Source organism: Diabrotica undecimpunctata, chromosome 7 (genome assembly GCF_040954645.1).
Source record: "Diabrotica undecimpunctata isolate CICGRU chromosome 7, icDiaUnde3, whole genome shotgun sequence".
Taxonomy (NCBI): domain Eukaryota; kingdom Metazoa; phylum Arthropoda; class Insecta; order Coleoptera; family Chrysomelidae; genus Diabrotica; species Diabrotica undecimpunctata.
In genome coordinates, this window is record NC_092809.1 from 99900021 (window position 1) to 99922071 (window position 22051).

The following is a 22051-nucleotide window of genomic DNA, read 5'->3' on the forward strand; positions in this document are numbered from 1 at the left end:
ACCGAGGTATTCGATTTTAGCTGTTTTTATTGTGGTTAACGACTTTTTTCCTTTTTGCATTCTCAATAAAACGTCCTGGTTAGTAACGTGGTCTATCGTCGAATCTTCAGGATTCGACGATAAAGCTACATTTCGAAAGCCTCAATTTTCTTGCAGGTAGCGTCTGTGAGAGTCCACGACTCAACTCGAAGTGTCAAAGACTCAAAACTTTAGTGTTCAATCAAAGTCAATATCTCTGACTGACTTCTGTGATTCTATTCATTAACTCCTGGAGGGCTTCATAACTGTCAACGAATATCACCGTGTCATCCGCGTATTTGATGCTATTGATACATTCTTCGTTAATTAGAATTCCCGCTTCAACATCCTCTACTGCTTCTTGAAAGATTTCCTCAGAGTATAATGTTAAACAGCAAGGGTGATAGTATACATCCCTGTCGGGCCCCACGTTTGATTTTGATATCATCGGATTCTTCTGCCTCTGTACGGATAGACGATGTTTGATTTCAGTAAAGATTGCTAATAATTCTTAGATCACAGGTGTTTATTACAATATTTGTTAATATCAGCTTGTCGTGTTTTACTGTATCAAACGCTTTATGGTAATCAATGTAGCATGCATAAATATCGCAATTCACATCTCTACATCGTTGAAATAGCACTTGTATGCTAAAGAGAGCCTCTCGCGTACACACTGCGTTCCGAAAACCAAACTGTGTAAGGCTGATTTTTTCTTCGCATAGTCTATATATATCCTTCGATGTATGATTTTTAGAAATAACTTAAAAATGTGGTTTTATCAAGCTGATGGTCCGAAAATCATTGCAGGATACGGATTTTGTTTTCTTTGGTAGATCAATAGATGTTGACTTGATGCTTGACAGCCATGATTTTGGTATTACTCCGTTTGAATATATGTCATTGAATATTTTTGTTAGTCGTTGAGTACCGTACATTGTCAGGTCCAGGAGATTTGCCATCTTTTAGTTGTGATATTACTTTTTCCACTTCATCTGATGTGATTGGTAAGTGGTCATTACATATATAGGACGGAAGTTGTTCTTGTATGTATTTGGTCCATATGCATATTTCTTGATTTTGATCTGTGGTGAATTAGTCTTAAAGTTTCTTTAGCAGAAGTAACCAGTTCCTTTCCAATTATAATTCCTCGGCCAACCTCCTCGTCATGGTTCCAAGGTTCCATCATAACAGGCATTCTTCTTTCATAATTCCCTGCAGCCATGCTACTGTAATTGTTTCACTTCTTTAACTTCTGCTTCCACAGTACTGTCATCATGTGGATGAAGAAATACCTCGTTACCAACTTTTATTATCCTGTCCTTAAAATTCAATTGAAATCTCGTATGTCGTGGGTGTAATACTCGTGCTGATATGTTATTCTCTAGAACTACAAATTAATTATATTCTAAAATAATTTTCCAAAATACAATGAAGGTCATCAAGATTTTCAGCTCATACATGTAAAATATTGTATTGGAAAATTATTCTGAGTGTAAAATGATTGGAAAACTATGACTCCTCTGCTAACTATACATACCATTAATCATACATCTTTAAAGTATTAAAAATACGAATATATGCTATCAAAACTTATACCTATGTGGTTTTAGGTAAAACTTTCTTTCAGAAGTTTGAAAATTATTTCATTAGAGTGCTTAATAATTTAACGGAATAACAGTAATTAAATATATATAAAACGAGAAAACTTTTGAATTTACCGTGTGTTCTGTCAATTTCACGAAGCAGTTTACTTTAGAACGGAATTTATTTAAGTGCACGTAATTAGTAAGACACGTGTTGTTTTACATTTTCTTTTATTAAACATTCTGTCATAAAACTAATTATCAACAAAGTTTTCATTCCTATAATTATTGCTTTGTTTATCTTTTATATTTTACCAGATGTTTAGTCGGTTATTAAATTATTGTTCTATAAATATGTTTTAAATCGTGTGAATTAAAATTTCACTTTTATGCTCGCCAATATTTTACAAGAATATTGCGATAGCATGTGGTAATAATGGGCGAGTAGGTATAGCGTTATGTCACGATTTTATATTTTTACTGGTATGGTTTTTTGGTTTGAATAACTTCTAACAAAAACATATAATGGATGGAATTTATTTCTGTAAATTCGTAATACGGTATAGACGGTATTCCTATAATATGATTCTGAAATGGGTTTCATCTCTTGCACCAGCTGTAGGACTACTGTATAAGGATTGATCAAAACATTGATGTAAAGGTATATATTAGCGAATACCGCAGCAAACTTTCCTCTGCTTAGGGACTCAAGTAAGAATCATATTGGCAATACGAACAGCTAAACTAAGATCAGAAGGTTTGGACATGAGAATAATGGTGACAATGAGAAAGATATAGAGAAAATTGAAACTTTTGCACCGTACTTCAAAGAAATAAGCAAAATTTAACCGTATTCAGGTCATCGCAATAGCTAAGTATTTGACGAGTTTTTCCGTTAATATATATACGTTACTTATATACGTTAATATATATTCCATTAATAGTAAGCAAACCTATACGTTTTTGCAGTAATTTTGCAGCAATTTTATCTATTATTAACTATTTTTTTCAAGGTATCTATGTATACTTAAACATAAATATTTTATCTCTTAACACATTGGCTGTCACCATAAAGAATGTTAGGTAAGTTCCCCAGATACCAAAGTGAAAAATGCTTACAAAACAATATTTATTGATACAAATGGTTAATAATATAAAGTAAGTAATCTTACAAATTTTTTTGAAAAAAATAGCAAGATCACGGATAATCCTAATGGCACTGTAGTAACCTATTACACACGTATGTGCCACTAGTATCATCACTAGTAGATTAATTAGTTTGATGAGCCATGTACGTAAAGTACTCCTTACTATCATTCACTCGCGCATATACACCAAATTAGAAGAACACCTAAGTGAAGTTCAATTTGGATTCAGAGCAGGACTCTGAACGAGGGAACCACTTTTTAGTTTGCAAGTTCTAATACAAAGAGCCAGGGATGTAAACTGCTATGTGTATGCATGTTTCATTGATTTCGGGAAGGCATTTGATAAAGTCCCACATGGGAAACTAATTAATATCCTAAAAACATCAGGACTCGATGGTAAGGACATAAGGGGCATTTGAAATGTGGTGCTACCGACGTATCTTGAGGGTCTCATATATACACCACACAAGTAACATAACTATTCTCCAGAGGCTAAGAAAAGACAAAGAAATTATTAACACCATAAAAAACAGAAAATTGGCTTGCTTCGGCCACATCATGCGTAATGATAAATACCGACTTCTACAGTTAATTTTACAAGGCAAGATTGAGGGTAAGAGAGACCCTGGACGTAGACGTATATCCTAGCTGGCCAATCTTAGGAAGTGGACTGGTCTAACGTCAACTGATCTATTTCGAGCTGCTGTGAATAGAATAATGTGGGTCAATGTGGTCGCCAATATCTCTAGAAGATAGGCACATTTAGAAGAAGAATTGTTTTACTAAAGACACAGACGTGTAATAATTTTCGGTTATTACTCTTTCTCTTTCTTTTTGTAGATAGTCTTTTGTTAGATCTAGTACAATTTTTCGCGATAAATCTTTCCCTTTATTAGCCCTTTTGCCGGTATACATAATAGTTTCTAGAGTATAACCTGCAGGATTACATCAGTTAAACAGTTTCAAGCCATAGCGGTGACGATTTGAAACTATATATTGCTTGAAAAGTAGTCTTCCTCGAAAGGGAATCATGCTTTCATCAACAACTAGTATTGAGCCAGGATAACATTGTTGAGCAAAACGTAATTGTGTCATTTCAAATAATTTTCTAATTTTTTGGCAACGATCGTTTAGTAAAGCAGGCGTGTTATCAGCAAAATATAAGAATCTCAAAAGAAGTTGAAATCTGTTTCTGATCATTACAGACGAAATAAAAGTAAAATTATACAATGGTGACTTACTAAAATAATCAGCAATTTTGGGAGGCTTGACAATTTTCATATACATAACGCAACCCAAAAATTTTAAAATTTCTTTATAAAATAAAAAAAGATTATAAAAAAAATTAAAAAAATCATCAATTTTCGTTGATTAGAACCGGAGATATTGCGACTTTTATAAATTTTAATTTGTGAATTCAGCTTTTGATACAGTAAAATCGATAAATAAAAAAGGGCTAACTCAACTAAGGGCTAATTTGATATAAAAAAACATGCATATTTATAAGTCATGAGCAGCGTATTATAAATATTTAAAAAATAAATGAACGGAATAAAATTTTTGTTATGTTGAATTACTATTAATTGAATTAAAAATATTTGCGGCCACTTTTTGACTGGCAACCTATTATCAATGTATTCTCCTAATTTTAAATGTATGTAAAAATGTGTTTGATTAACTATTTTATGAACTAATTACTATTTTAATGGAAATAAGCCACAATTGAAGTTTAAAATAAGTTTATTGACATTTCAATTTCCACTTCGAAAATCGTTCTCAAAATACAAAACAGTAATAAATTAAACAAATTTTGTTTTTCGTTATTTGGTGAAAAATTCTTCTAATAATTCAATTTTATCTGACTCATTTATATTGACAATTCAGATATATATATATATATATATATATATATATATATATATATATATATATATATATATATATATATATATATATATATATATATATATATACACGCGATCATAAAATCCGGGTCACCTTGAAAATCACCGTTATTTCATTGTTAACGAGCTTTATCGTAAATAATAATAACACAAATAAAAACTAATGCATGTTTCTGAGAATTACTATTTAAATGGGAATAAGCCACAATTAAAGGTTAAAGTACGTTTCAATTTACACTTCGGAAATCGTTCTCAAAATTGGTTTGTATTTTGAGAACGATTTCCGAAGTGGAAATTGAAACGTCAATAAACGTACTTTAACCTTTAATTGTGGCTTATTCCCATTTAAATAGTAATTACTTTAAAATGCCACAAGAAAATAGCTTCAGAATAATATTTCTGAGAATTGTTGTCGCCTTAGTAATTTCCTTTGTAACAAAGAATTCCAATAATGCCGATTGTGCGGAAAACTATACACTTCCCAAAATGAACGGTACCTGTAACTGCCGCTTGTTTTAAATGTCTCATTTGTGCTTCGACTTTCTGTTCAAACGCAACAAACAAACGTTTATTATTGCCATCATTAGTGTGTATTAGTGCCATTATTAGTATTTATTGTTTATTTTTTGCCAAAAATGCCTTTGACTGTTGTTGAAACGGCACGCATTGTTGCGCTTGTGGAAGACGGTCATACTCAACGGCAAGTCGCAAAAACTGTTGGCGTAAGCCATTCTACGGTTCAACGAGTGTTTCAACGCTTTCAGGAGACGGATTTGCTAAACAGACGACCTGGACCAGACGAAGAAGAACGACCACGGCACGAGATGACCGTTTTCTTATGTTTCAGGCTTTACGAAACCGGATCTCAACTGCAGTTATGCATCGAAATCGTCTACAGGAAGTACGAAATTGCAATGTTAGCATTGCAACAGTCAGGAGAAGACTTTGTTCTTCTGGACTATCTTCTCGGGTAATGGCTACAGGACCGCCACTTCGCCGGGCGCATCGAGTTGCACGAATAGCTTTTGCTCAACAATACGCGCATTGGAGAATTAATGATTGGAGCAAAGTGTTATTCTCAGATGAATCCCGTTTCTGCCTAACTGGATCCGATGGACGTGTAAGAGTTTGGAGGAGAACCTATGAACGATTTTCACAAGCTTGCATTGCTCCAAGAATGTGATTTGGTGGAGGCTCGTCCATGGCTTGGGGAGGAGTATCTTCCGACTTCCGCACAGAATTACCCTTCATCGAAAATGGGTCCTTAACTGCACGAAGGTACATTACGGAGATTCTGGAAGAACATGTTATGCCCACCATGGCAGGGCTTGGAGAAGACGCCGTTTTTATGCAGGACAACGCGCGACCGCACGTTGCCAGGATCAGTATGCAATACTTAGACGGGTTGGAATTACGAGGTTACCCCGACCAGCTAGGTCTCTGGACCTGAATCCCATCGAACATCTCTGGGACGATTTGAAAAAACGTATTCAAACCCATACACCACCTCCTAACAACGCACAGGAGCTTAAGGATCTGTTAGTGAGAGAGTGGAATAACATACCACAACATGTAATCCGGAGAAAAATTGCGAGTATGCCCCGTCGTCTGCAAGAGGTTATTAGAGCAAGGGGAGGCAATACACGATATTAGTCATTGAAATTCCATTGTTTTACCACGTTCTGTATTTTTCATTTTTTTTTCGTATGTCTGTTTTATCGACAATTTGGTTTGTTTTCTGCTTTTTCAATAAAAACAATAAAAAAACCGTTTTTTTTCTCTCAAAACAAACATTGGTGACAAATAAAAAATACATTAGCCTAAAAAAAGGTTATTACTGCACCAGATGCAAAAATATTCAATAAACTTGAAATTTTTAAGGTGACCCGGATTTTATGATCGCGAGTGTATATATATATATATATATATATATATATATATATATATATATATATATATATATATATATATTATACATTTTAAAGTAGACGACTTTATTGCCAATATTGCTGAGTTGCGTTCCTGGTACGACTTTATTGTAAGATAGTTCATTCGATTACATGAAATCAATTTTAACTTGAGAATATCCGTCAGAAAAATCATAGCATGTGATTGGTCTTTAAAAAGACAATAGTAAATCATGAGGATCAACCGGGAAAAAAACCTATTAATACTATCCCGACATGGTAAGTATTTGGTCTTACATTTAGTTTACTCTCAATAAACACCAAATTTTGATTTTATGTGTATGGTATTTAAAAACATAAATGATGTATCCTCGATATGTTACTGATTTACTAATAGTGGTATTGTCCTTTTAATAACTTCCTCTTTTAATATGGTTACACTCAGTAAGCATAATTAGAGCCGCTTCTTTGATTTTACTCTTTTTACCATCTGTTTTATTTAGGACTATACTTGAATCGTTCCATTGAACCCTATATTCATTTTCCCATGCGTGTTTACATATTTGAGATATATCAAATTCTCTATTTTTAATATAAGATTGATGTTCACTTATTCTAACATTTAATGGCCTTGATGTTTCACCTAAATAAAACTGATTCCATTCAGAAGGTATTTTATAAATAACTAGATCTCAATGTGTTTGTTGTTTTAAATGTTGTTGAGATGTTGAATTTATTTCCTATCTTTTTAAGTTTTTCTGATAATCCTTTTATGTATAGTATTGTTATTTTCCTCGTATTATTAATTGTGTATGCTGTAGGATCTCGTTCTAAGTTGTTCTGTTCTATTCAGTCGATTATTGAAAATTCCTTATTTATAAACGATAAGGATAATCATTTGATATTGTGATTTGATTTGTAATTTAGATATCTGTTGGTGTGTGTTGGTTTTCTACACACCTGAGTCTCATATCCAGTATTGTTCTTAGAGATTAAAACATTTAGGAAAGGTAGTGTATTATTATATTCCTTTTCAATGGTAAATGTTATTGTCTCTTTTTTATCGTTTATATCATTCAGGGATGTGTCCAACAACTCTGATCGATGAGGTCAGATTCCATATCTTCACCATACTGTGGGTTTTAAATTTTTTTTAGAAATAATATTTGTTTCAAAATCTTCCTTAAATATATCTGCTATTAATGGAGATAAACTAGAACCCATTGTTAGACCAAAATTTTGTTTATAGAATTCATTATTTAGTTGAAAGTATGTATTATCAGTACATAATGTCAATAACTCCATTATAGTTGATATATTTAGTCTTGTTCTAGTTGCCAATGTATCATCATTCTCTAATTTTGTTTTGAATATATTTAAAGTTTCATCTAATGGCTTATTTGTAAATAAACTATTTATGTCAAGACTATTTGAATTAAATTCAATATTCGATAATTTATTTAAAAATGTGTCATTTTTATTTGCAAATGGTTGTATATTTAATAAAAATTTTGACAGTTCACTACAAGAAGAATTCATGGTACTGCAAATAGGTCTAAGTGGTGTATTCGTTTTATGAACTTTCGGTACTCCATAAAAATGAGGGGTCTTACTGTAATGAGGTGTAATTAACCTTCTTTGATAATTTGATAAATAATCTTTAAACTTGAATAAAGTTTTATATATTCTGGTTCCCAAAGGCTTTGTTAGATCCTTTGTTAGTTTAGTAGAAGGTCCGTTTAAATTTAAACTTCAATTGTGGCTTATTCCCTTTAAAATAGTAATTACTTTAAGATGCCATAAGAAAATAGCTTCAGACCAATACTATGTTACGAACGTAGTGATCATGCAGTGGGATCTTATACTATTACATTATTTATATATTGTTTAACCAGTAAAAATATAAATAATAAAAAATGGAATAGGTGTATTAAAAAAAATGTAGGTACTATTAGTAAAATCTCACTACTTGGATTTCAAACTTGCCTTTAGTTGATACACATGCGTCACTACGCAATTCTCTCAACCTAATCAGCGCGCACTTTATGAAAACGGAACACTTCGATTCGCATAGAAACACTTCGAAAACTCGTAAAGGAATATTTTCGCGGAAAGTAGTTTCGACGAAATAGAGTTTCCAAATGTTGTACTTTATTTTGTGAGATCAATTTCTACAATAAATAAGTGTTCTTGATATTTTTCGTAACTCATTCTAAAGTATTGATAAAATTTTGTCTTGATAATCGATTAAGAAAATTTAGAAATAAATTAAAGTAGCAAATTCACTTTTCATGTTTCCTTTTCTACAATTTTCATGCATTCAGTTATTACGCTCTTTTTTGGAAGTTTATTTTGTTGTTTATCTTCTTCACACAACAAACTAACAGTAATATTTTTTTTGATCCATCTTTCATGAAATATCTAAATCCATTGACTGAGCTGACGTGATTTTTTAGATAAATGCACGTTACGGCATTTATTCCGGCTATAGCAGTGCGTTCCGTTGCCAGCCGTTTCGGTCAAATCCGCGCTTACCTTTAAACTTTGTTTAACTTCTTTAATTCTAAAGAAAATGTATTTATGTGTAATGGAATTACACATATTTGGTTCAACATTATATGTAACAATAAAACACTGAAAACTTTGTTTTCAAAACTTCCACAAAATTTATTTTAAATTCTTATCACTACAGTTGTTTCGGCTGATTGCCTTTCTCAAATGAGAAAGGCAATCAGCCGAAACAGCTGTAGTGATAAGAATTTAAAATAAATTTTGTGGAAGTTTTGAAAACAAAGTTTTCAGTGTTTTATTGTTACATAAAATGAATTTCCATCAAGTAACGGTCGAATCCATCAATTATTCAACATTTTATGTTCAATTTTGATGTAATTTTAGATTCCGCAAGAGACATCAAAGTTATACCTAAACAAATTCCCGATGAGGCAAAATCTCAGTTAATCCAAATAGGAAACTGGCTATTTGGACATGGCAGAGATGAATATTTAACTGTATACGGAAAAGTACGAGGAAGCGTGTTACAGAGGTCCTTAACGATGTTAAGAAATCATCAAAAATCTGTCAGCGGTGGAAGTGTGCATGGTACAACAAGTTCGCCTATGCTAGTGAGTATTTTTTTGAATTTTTGAATCCTATATTAGGCCTCAGCTCTGTTCTTTCCTGTCCTAAGGCTGTAGGCTTATTTGTCACGTTGACTGCCAGCTACTTGCCAGTTGCCAGTTGTTCGGTACAACTTGATATATCTCCAGACGAAATAAATCAATTTTTTAGCACAATTGCAGAGAATATAATTATATCTCTTCCAACTATTAATGTGGATGTCCTCTTGAATTATAGAAATTATCCTTCTCCGAGCAAGTCCTTTTTTTTTCGTCGCGTTGTGGAAGAAGAGGTCTCTCAAACACCTTTCACTCATCTTATTAATTTAATCCTATCAACTGGAGTATTTCCGGAAGTACTAAAATACTCAAAAGTACTAACTATCTACAAAAAAGGCGATTCCTCAAAAACTGGCCATTACAGACCCATAGCATTGTTTCTACTTTTGGGAAAGTGATTGAAAAGATTATCAAACAATTTTATTCCTATTTTGAGTCAAATAATTACTTTAACAACTCTAATGCAATCTAATAAAAGCAAAAATCTATATTTTATATCTTTTAGAAACCCAAATTTCCAAATAGACACGAAGCATCCAGAAAACCATCCACCAGACGAATAGGTCAAGTTTTCGAAAGAAAAGCCAACAAGATGTTTCTCAAAGCTTCTCATACTTTGGAGCAATCTACCGGGCTTTCTCTAGGAACTAGAAGGGCATCACATTTAGGTAAGTGTATAAATAAATTAGTATACATGTTTCAGGATTATCTTTTTTTAAATAAATATTTGTATCTTTCTTTTTAAGATATATATATATATATATATATATATATATATATATATATATATATATATATATATAGTAATAGTTCTTCATCAAGTAGAAGAATTAGAAAAAGATAGTTTTCTGAAACAAAATAAATTCATGAATCGATTTTTCCGAAATTTGCCTTTTTTTAATGTTAATATATAATAAACTTTTTAATTTTTAGATACATCATATATTGGGGAAGAATTAGATAATGAACAAGAAATGGAAAATTATCTTATATCAGTAATAGCTTTACACAGATTAATGCAATTCGAACAAATTTTGATGAAAGATATCATAACTCCCGCACATCAACCAAGGGTATTTGAACTGATCGTCAGGGAAGCTATGGATACTATTGTTCAAGATGGCGAGGTAAATATATACAAAAACTAGATGTGGTCGAAATTCACCGAGCACAGCTCATTGAACTGTACTATCGTTGTGGTTTAGTAAAATATTGTGAAAAGCATGAACATTTTATATTTTGAAACAATTTTTTATAAAAATTCTCATTTTAAGTTATAAAGAAGGTTGGTATATATCTCACAAATTGCTGTTTTGAGTAAATATTAAAATGTCACTTCATACCATCAAGTAATGTACCATAATTCTGGAACTGTTCCGTTTAACATAAAATTGTCTTCATTACTAAATTTGTCTTTATTTATTTATTATTCAATTTATTAAAATATTTAAATTTGTTTCTAGAATATCGTATCCAGAGCAAAAAAATGTATTGCCAGGCATGACTTTGCTACTGTTCTTGTAATATTTCCCATTTTTAAACAACTTCGAAACCTGAAACCCGAATTTGAAAGAACTGTTGAAGAATACGATTTAAACGTTAAGCAGAAGTTCGATCAGATAATTCAGATGCTTCATGCTACGGTAAGTATATGTATTTTCGTGTATCTGTATCAAACAATGTACCATACATAGTGATCTGTTATAAATCTGAAATGTGAAATGATTGAATCCCAAAAAAACAGAAATGGGATGTTTACAAAACAAAGAGAAAATATCAATAAATAAAAGATGGTCTAAAATTCGCCAAATGAAAATATATTCAAAAGCAGTTCAATAACATATCAAGTTATCAAATATATCAATTATATCAAGTATCATAATTATACAAAATAATGAGAACTAATCTACGTCCTGTATGCAATATTTTAACTGTGCAAATAAAACAGAACATAATATTTAAATGATAGATACGTAAAAGAAAATAAAAAATTACCGATTCGTTAATCCATTCCTATTACACATGTTTAAGGCCCATCCTCGAAAATTCTAATGGTGAATTTCAGTGGGCTATCTCTAATTCAAAAATTTCTTTCTTTACGAAAACAAATTCTGTTCATGAAGTAATATTCTAAGCGTCGTTCAGATATCTCTCTCAAGTCCAGGTCAAAAATGGTTTCATCTTTTACTTGAGCCGGTTATACAACCGGGACACCCCCTGAAGTGACAGGTTTGGGGCTGCACAATAAAACCATAAACTTAAGTGGGCGGACTTGTCTTTAGTGGTGTTATGGGTAATTAGAATAACAGACCAGAGTAATATTATCTATTAATAAATTTACACAAAGGTACATACAGGAAACAAATCCTCTTGTAAATAATTAAATATCGGATTTTTAAATAAAACAAATTTAACAAAATAATGTATAGCAAGATATTTTGAGGTCGCGGTATTGCTTAATTCCATTGTTTATAATGTTATATTTTTCTTTTGTTTTTTTATTACTTTTTTTACGGCAAAATTGGCTGTCTCAATTTTAACATAGATTAAAGTTTACCGAAAATGGAAAATTATAAAAATATATTATAATTATATTATAAGAAGTTGATTAGTATCACGATCAGTAAAATCGATAAAATGAAACTATGTAAATATAGAATTATGTGTAATGTTTCTTTAGAAGGTGTTTCAAATAAAAATTATAATAAAAATCTTTTTTTAGCCATTTTGGTAGCATATTTTCCCACAGTTCTATATCTTTATCAATATTTTTGAATAAAATACCTTTTGGGGCCCATACCGCAAACTAACAGTATTTTATATTCGATATAAATAACTGTCCTTGCACTTGATAGTAATAGGAATCAGTTCTTTTTAAATGCAATTGACCGTCCATTAATTGGCAAAATTAATTTTTTTTTGTTCAATATCTTCTTTAGGCGTAAGTTCTCCTGAACATTTAATTTCGACTACGCCTGAGTCACCTATTAAACCATCAGGACTACCTGCAAGACAGGGATATTCATCGTGTATGAAAAGTTCTGATAGTTCAATATTAATATTTAAAATTGTTTAACATTTTATTTTTGCTTTGGGTTCGTTCGCAATTCCATATTCTGTAAATCTATTTCCACAAAACGTTGGATTCAACATTGCTTCCACAGTTTTAGTTGTTTGTTTTTTCTCGTAATTTACGTATTTTACCGAAATTATTGGACTTTAACCGTTGCTGAAGTTCTATGTACCAAGAAGCACTGTTATTTTGAGCCGTTGTATTATTAAAAATCTGTTCTTGTGAGATATTTTTTTATAGATTTTTTAAAAATTCCTGTTTTTTGCTTCGAAGTCTTCATCCGACCACTGAAATAACTCTTATGCATTTAGGCCATAGTCTTTACCAGGTTTATTATTACTTGTTTCTTTTTTAATATATTTTTTTGTATTTTTGTTTCTTGTGCCCATTTTTTACATTTTTTTTGAGCAAATAAATTTTTGTAATAACCAGTTGCACGTTTGATATATTTTGTAATATATTATTTAAATAATTTTCCCGTGAATTATATGATACTGCTGCCGCCAAACACCTTAACTGAGAGCCACCTTTCTTGGTGGTATTTACACGTTTACCTCCAACAAATTTTGCAGTAACAGAATTGAAGCTTTCGGCGTTATTTTTGGTGGCGCTTTTTTTCAAACTTGTTGCATGATATTTAAGCCTATTGCTGAATTATTGAATATCGTATAAACAGACCACACTCTTGCATTTCACAGTCTCGTTCGAACCTTCGTGTTGGAAACAAGCATCGAAGAAGTACTTGTGTATAATTATCTTATCTTTTTGTAATTAGTACCTATAATTAGTATAAGCCATTCATTATCAAGAAAATTAAAAACAACCGAAAAAAGTGTTTGTGTTCAATGTTATAATAATTATCCAACAAGGAACTAATACAAATTTAATTACTACACTTATTAACATAAATATAAATAAAATAGTCCGGTATATTAACAAAATATGCCGGAATGTCTTAACAATTCCTAGTTGTAATTAGTGGAAAACTATGGATCACCAACTAAATAACCAAGAACCAACTAGTTATCAATGCATTGAGGACATAAATCCAGCCATTAGAAAATCCTGCCTAGCCCGCACTCCTCCACCTGGAAAAAATCGAAAAGACAGATACAACTCTCTAGATGAACAGCAAAAAAAATTCAAAATACGCAACAACGATCTACAAACAAAATTATCAAACTTTCAAATTCAAATAGAGAAACCACAAACAAATCTCACAGATGCAGATGAGGTAAAAAGTGATAGTGAATGGGTATCAGTCCACCACAAGAAACGTCAACGCAACGATGATAGTCCTGAATTGAAAAACACCAAACAAGCTACACTCAAAGATTATTGGCTAAGTAAAACTGTTCTTACATCTAACAGATACGAGGCACTTGAAAATGATAAACCTAATGAAGAGGATGAAATGCTGGAAGAAAAAAAGATGAACAGCCACCACCTATATTTATCCAAAATGTTGAGTGTATCAAACCATTACAGGAATTACTACAGCAGATAACTCCAGGTAAATACACTTTAAAATGTCTTGTAAACAACCAAATTAAAGTTCAAACTGACTCATCCAAAAACTATTCATTAACTGTAAAATCTTTAGCAGAAAAAAATACTCAGTACCATACATACCAACTGAAACAAAACCGTGGATTCCGAGTTGTTATACGTAATTTACATCCTTCAACAGATCCAGATGACATTAAAAAAGCGTTGCTAGCGCACGGACATACAGCACTGAACATCTCCAACATTAAGCAAAGAGGCACAAAGAAAGATCTGCCACTATTTAATATAGAACTGGCTATCCAAAGTAACAATAAAGATATATATATATATATATATATATATATATATATATATATATATATATATATATATATATATATATATATATATATATTACAAAATTACTAAACTCTATTGTCACAGTTGAGCCACCGCATCCGAAAAGGGAACTACCCCAATGCCAAAGATGTCAAAATTTTGGCCACACCCACAATTATTGCCACAGGAGTCCGCGCTGTGTAAAATGTGTGGGCGATCACCTATCATCTCAATGCCCAAAACCAAAAAATATAAAAGATGTTCAATGTGTAAATTGTCTAGAAAATCATCCTGCCAGCTATAAGGGATGCTCAATATACAAAGAGCTACAGAAAAAAAATTTTCCAACACTTAGAGATAAAAACGCAAGTCAACCACCTCGTGCAGTATATCCTTCAAGCACTCAACCAACTACCAGCTATGCGAAAATTGGTGCAGGAAGAGATAATAGAAATACATCTACCATAGATGAGACTTCTCATATAATAGAAACAACAACTCCTCAACATATACAAAATAATCTAGAACTACTAGTACATAAGTTAATGGAAAGAATGGATAAGATGTTTGATCTCATAACGTCTCTGATATCTAAGCTTAACCTTCAACACTAAACTAAAGATGTGCTGTTGGAATGCCAATGGCTTAACCACTCATTTCCACGAAGTTAAAGCATTTATCTACTATCATAATCTAGATGTTATGTTTATTTCCGAAGCACACATGACTAATAAGACTTTCCATATTCCCAAATATTCAACCTATGTAACTCAACATCCATTAGGTAAAGCCCACGGAGGTACGGCAATTATTATAAGAAATAACATTAAGCATCATGAAACAAATAAAATTAGTAAAGTTAACATCCAAGTCACATCAGTGTCGGTCGAAGATTCACAAGGCTCGATTATTCTATCTGCTGTTTACTGTCCACCGAATAATATAATTAAAGCTGATCATTTTACTGAATACTTTAAGATGCTAGGACACCGTTTCATTTCTGCTGGAGATTATAATGCTAAACATCATAAATGGAGTTCCAGAATCGTAACCTCACGTGGACGAGAATTATTAAAAAGTATTAATGAGAATCATTTAATTCCTTTCTCTACTGGAGAGCCTACGTATTGGCCTACTGATAGACAAAAAATTCCTGATCTTATTGATTTTGCTATAGTAAAAGGAATATCTCATACCTACCTCCAAATTTCTCCTTCATTTGACCTCTCATCAGATTATTCCCCTTTCTTCATAGATATACAAAGCCAAATTCATAACTGTTCTAAACATTTAACACTCTCTAATAAAAGAACAAACTGGAACAGATATAGAGAAGAAATAAAAACATCCATCAATCTAAACTTGCCTCTTAAAAGTGATAGTGACCACCCCAGAAATTTATTACAAACACAACTCCGAGTCCTATCCTGCACACATAAATACACTCATATTGGAAAAAAGAAAACTGCGAAAGATATGGCAGCTCACTAGGCATCCAGAAGATAAAGCAAATCTGAATAGAGCTTGCAGACTACTCAAAAGAAAACTGATCCAACATAAAGACAATGGAATCAACAAATATTTAAAGAACCTCTCACCTGCAGATGATACAAACTATTCGCTGTGGAAACTAACAAAAAAACTTAAACACACCGAACAAATGAATATGCCAATCAGGAAACAAAATGGCACTTGGGCTAAAACTGACATAGGTAAAGCATATACTTTTGCAAATCATCTAAGCGAGGTATTTCAACCGCATCAGAGGGACGTCTCAGCTGAAGAAGAGCAAGTTATCCATGAAGTCGTAAATGCACCATATCAAATGGCTCCACCTATTAAACCTGTTAAGAAATCTGAAATCAAAGAAATAATTGATAATCTGGAAATTAAAAAGTCACCTGGATATGACTTAATATCTAGTTTAGTACTAAAAAATCTACCCAACGAAGGCATAAGTTTAATTACTTATATATTTAATACAATATTAAAAACAGGTTATTTTCCACTCCAATGGAAAGTTGCTCAAATTGTTCTTATTCCAAAACCTAATAAGGATTATACGGAAGTATCTTCATACCGCCCAATTAGCTTGTTGCCTATTATATCCAAAGTATTTGAACGGCTTTTTCTGAGAAGACTGGAGCTTATTTTATATGACAGTAATGTTTTACCGAATTATCAGTTTGGGTTTAGGAAACAACATGGTACTATCGAGCAAATTCATAGGGTGGTAAAGACTATCAGAAATTCGCTCGAACAAAAAAATTACGGTACTGCTGCATTTCTAGATGTCTCTCAAGCATTCGACAAAGTTTGGCATGTAGGTCTTATCTCCAAAATTAAATCTATATTTCCTCATCCCATAAGTTCACTTTTAAGATCCTACCTAACAGATCGATTCTTTCAAGTCAAAAGAGGTGGGGAAATCACTAACCTGTTTCCAATTTATTCCGGAGTTTCACAAGGAAGCATACTAGGACCCACCCTCCACTTAATATACACATCAGACCTCCCAACGACGACCAATACAACAATCGCTACATATGCCGATGATACAGTTATCATGGCTTCAAATTCTACAGCAGCTGAAGCAGCCCAGGTATTACAAAATCACCTACTTAAACTAGAGAGCTGGTTTAAGCTGTGGCGAGTCCAAGTTAACAGTTTAAAATCAACACAAATAACGTTTACTTTAAAAAAAGGTGTCGCGCCATCAGTTTCTATAAACAACACTCCACTACCAGTTAATACCGTCGTTAAATACTTAGGAATCCATTTGGATAGCAAACTTAATTGGGGCATCCACATCTGGAAGAAACGCCTTCAACTCAGCTTAATCTACAGGAAAATGTATTGGTACATGAGTCGAAAATCAAATCTTAGCCTGGAAAACAAACTTCTGATATATAAATGTATTTTAAAACCGGTATGGCAATATGCAGCACAAATCTGGGGTACAGCAAGTAATACCAACATACAAAAACTTCAACGTTTCCAATCGAAAGTACTGCGCCAGATCTGTAATGCCCCTTGGTATATCACGAACCACAGATTACACCACGATTTACAGCTACCAACAGTTTGCGAAGCAATATCTGCTGTAAACTCTGTATACAAGACCAGACTATCCTGCCATCCAAATCCGCTGGCCACGGATCTGCTCAACATTTCACACGTAAGAAGATTAAAACAACCAGACCCTTTGGACCTCTAGTAAATCAGGAGAAATAGAGCATAGTGTCATGGTGCGGTGAAATAATAAGATTCTATTCTGGTGTTTTCTAAATCTTTCCTTAATTTGTGTTTTTAGCCTTGTAATACTCATATGTGTGTCAGTGATGTTTATCTGTATTAAACTCTGTTTGTTAAGTGAAAGTTTAAATTAATTGTTATATCATAGATTATATTTATATTATGTCTTACCTGGGTGCTCGCCACTGGGCAGCTTCCCACTATGTTATTGTACATAAATTATACATATTGCTTATTGTTTGTAATGAGACAGATTGCAATAAACATTGGATGTTAAATAAAAAAAAATAATAACACTCTTGCATTTCAGGAATATAATTAATTTCCTGGCCCAAATTTTGTTTTTTACAAAAATAAGCGGCACAATTTTTGTGATAGCCGAAAAAGTGATGAGCAGTGTTTTCAATATCTTGTTTTAAACCAAGTATTTTTATATTGTCACTGGAGTTGTTTTCGCGGTGATATTTGTCAGCGCATTCAATTGCCGTTCCTAAGCGTTGTACATTACTTTTTAGTACAGATCTTAATTGCAAAGGAATATTTTTTCCCGCAGAACTGTACTTTTTTGAGGATTGCTCTCTTAGTCGATTGACAAAATTGCACTCGATTTTCTCATTAAAAAAGTTATTGCCGTACGACTTGGCTTCACATATTTTTTTTTTGTCCGTGCTGCTGTCGCCATCAGCAATAAAATGTTTTAAGTCGAAGATTTGTATACTCTGTTTAAAGCCTTCTACAACAATCACACCTTCCATCGCAAACGAAGTACCGTAATTAATACACGCCACATCCGAATTGGCCAAAAATACAGACTTATTTGATCTTCGTGCACATGCACCATCAGCTATTACAGTAATAACAGCTTTGTTATCTTCTGGATCAACTTCACCTCATTCTCGTGCTAGACTTTCTTTTTCTCTTCCAGCAGCTAACATTAATTCCATGGCTGTATTATAAAAATTGTCCATGAGCTTCTCTTCTATTTACTGCAAAATATTTAGTTAGTACAGATCTTAATTGCAAAGGAATATTTTTTCCCGCAGAACTGTACTTTTTTGAGGATTGCTCTCTTAGTCGATTGACAAAATTGCACTCGATTTTCTCATTAAAAAAGTTATTGCCGTACGACTTGGCTTCACATATTTTTTTTTGTCCGTGCTGCTGTCGCCATCAGCAATAAAATGTTTTAAGTCGAAGATTTGTATACTCTGTTTAAAGCCTTCTACAACAATCGCACCTTCCATCGCAATCGAACTACCGTAATTAATACACGCCACATCCGAATTGGCCAAAAATACAGACTTATTTGATCTTCGTGCACATGCACCAGCAGCTATTACAGTAATAACAGCTTTGTTATCTTCTGGATCAACTTCACCTCATTCTCGCTAGACTTTCTTTTTCTCTTCCAGCAGCTAACATCAATTCCATGACTGTATTATAAAAATTGTCCATGAGCTTCTCTTCTATTTACTGCAAAATATTTAGCTATTACTCTAAGCTCATGTAAAAAAGAAAAGAGAAGAATTTTGATTGAAATACAAAAAAAAATGTATGGCTGATTGGACGAAATTCTACGCTGTTTCTACATAATACATTATTATTATTAGCAAATAGTGAAACAATAGTATTGTTATAAAAACAGTTATAAAAATTTAGACGTAAAATGCCACAAATCAACAGAAAATATTTCTATTCAAACAAAAAATTAAAGTCAATAATTGGTACTTACCACTGGTCTACATACAATTTCGCCAATTGTCGTTGACTTTTTCGTGGGGCACATAAACGTCTTCGTGAACTACCCATTGTAAAAACTATGAACACTCTGATTTGTAAATAGTCTGAATCTGAATAAACTTTGTCCATTTAATAAGCACTAAATTCCTGGTGTAGTGTATATACCTGGTAGCTAGATATCGACAACAAGGACAGCCTGTGTTGACTGAGGGAGATAACTATTAGCAGATATTTGAGCCTTTCTTAAAAAAGTTTAAACAAAATAGCTGCTTTGTGTTACACTTTATGTGAAAAGTAAAAACAGATTCGGAAAGTGGAAAAAATTCTATATTGTCGAAAGTTTTAAATTTTTTTTAACGTTAATTTTAAACAAAAAAATATTGTTTAAACAATTTAATAATTTATAAAGTGTTAGTGCACTAGAATTTTTAAGACCTATCATATAAAAAAAGAATTATCTCAATATGTGCCATAGTTTTTGCGTGGTTTTATTTTTTACAACATTTTACATTGGAATTTAGCTATGCCCAGAATAGCGAGGACCGGCCTTAATAGAGTCTAAAAATAGTAATTAACTTAAATAGGATAACAAATGCATACAAGGAAAAAGTACTCACAAACTTTGAGTTTAACTCCACATAAATATTGTATTTATGTGGGGTTAAACTATAATTGATTGTAATGGGAATTACATTTTACATTTTTTATTGATGTTTCGATTTTCAATGTGGAAATCGTTTAAAAAAATTGAATTAAGAAATTATCTTAACCTGTAAATGTTTATCGATTGGCACTTTGTGGCAACCAATTTGACAGTTGACTTATTTAGCTTCGATATTGTAGACCAATAGCCATATTTGACTGGATATCTAAATTATGTATATTTAGGGGTGTTTCAGTTTAATTTGAACTATAAATCATGCTGCTTATTTTAGGGTGCAAAGGCTTTAGAAGATTTCGTCGACAGTATCCGTTCAGACTCAGTTACCCAATTGCCCAGTGACGGAACGGTGCACGAAATGACCAGCAACGTTATAATGTTTTTGGAACAATTGCTAGATTATACCGACACCATTGGTATAGTTCTCGAACAGGATCAAAATTATTCTAGGCAATTGAGTAAACTTAAATTTAGCGATCGTAGTAAAGCTCTATTGGGTCTTTACATAAGTAAGTTAAAATTATATAAAACGACATATTTATTAAGCATTTCTCAGTAAAACTACTTATGTTAGATTGATTACAACAAGACGTTCGTTGCGTTTGTTCGCAGCAACTATAGAGCATGTTCGAAGAAAAAAAAACATCATTTGATTTACCTAATAAAAATCTGTACTGTATCTGTAGGTCGAAAGTGAACTATACTGAGTGTTTTTTTGTCATCAAAGGTGTGTGAAGAAAATAGTTTCAGACCAACTTAATTTGTATTAACAACTATAGTCCAAATTCAACAGGATTGTCAGGGTATCGCTTTAAAATGATAGACTCTGGAGGGACACGAAACGAGAGACGAGTGTAGTTCAATGGTGGCGTGTATATTCTTAAAATAAGGGAAATCATTGTGAGGACTAATTCGAAAGAAACACTTTACATTAGACTTCTTTAAACGTACTGATATTGGAATAATGATCTTATGTACCTATTGATATTTTTAAAATAAAATTCGTATTTAAATATAAATACCAACTGCTTTACAGAAATAATAATAGTAATAATAGACCCTGCAGCATAATGTAAACCTTAATTTTGAGAAACAAATTTGTCATAATAACAATAAGGTTATTAGATAAGTACTTACAATATTATAACCTCGTAGGACGAAGGATCTCACAGGTACTTTCCGAATGGCAAAACAACAACAGCAACAAATTCACTAGGACTCTATTAGTTATTATTTTAAATAAATCTGTTTGTGCTAATTCACTTCCAGATGTTAATTCACCATCACTACTGTGGTCTCCTGGAGTAATAATAATGGGCTTGATAAGAACATCAACACGTGTGTCTACGTCCCACATTTTCTCTTTCTGTGCATGTTTAATGCATGACTGTCAGTTGGAAGCGGATATATTTTGTATGGTTTCTTCTAACAGTAATTTGACATCTTTTAATTTGAAGGTTATGTTTTTTTGCGCTATCTCATTTTTTATATGTGCCCATGTCAGCTCGATAGGATTCAATTCACAATGATACGGTGGAGTTATTAATACGGTGATGCCATGCTCACGTGCCATTTCGTCCACTGCAAATCAGATGTAAGAAGTCTTATGTTTGCGCACTATATCAAGTAATTGAACTTTTATAATGGATTCATCAAAATCTATATTTTTGCTTCTTAGCCAATCTACTATATCTGCCTTTCGAGATGCAGAAGTCGGTATTTTTTCCATACGACGGCTGTAATAAGGTGCATTGTC

General features: G+C 32.4%; 1 protein-coding gene across 1 annotated transcript in view; it reads left to right on the forward strand.

The window, feature by feature from the left end:
* Positions 1–22051, forward strand: part of Exo70 (exocyst complex component 7) — a 43349-nt gene that overhangs the window by 11332 nt on the left and 9966 nt on the right. The window contains exons 5-9 of the mRNA XM_072537877.1: positions 9459–9685; positions 10245–10407; positions 10673–10866; positions 11203–11382; positions 20570–20804. Of these exons, the coding sequence (XP_072393978.1) occupies positions 9459–9685; positions 10245–10407; positions 10673–10866; positions 11203–11382; positions 20570–20804 (999 nt within the window). The remainder of the gene's footprint in view (positions 1–9458; positions 9686–10244; positions 10408–10672; positions 10867–11202; positions 11383–20569; positions 20805–22051) is intronic.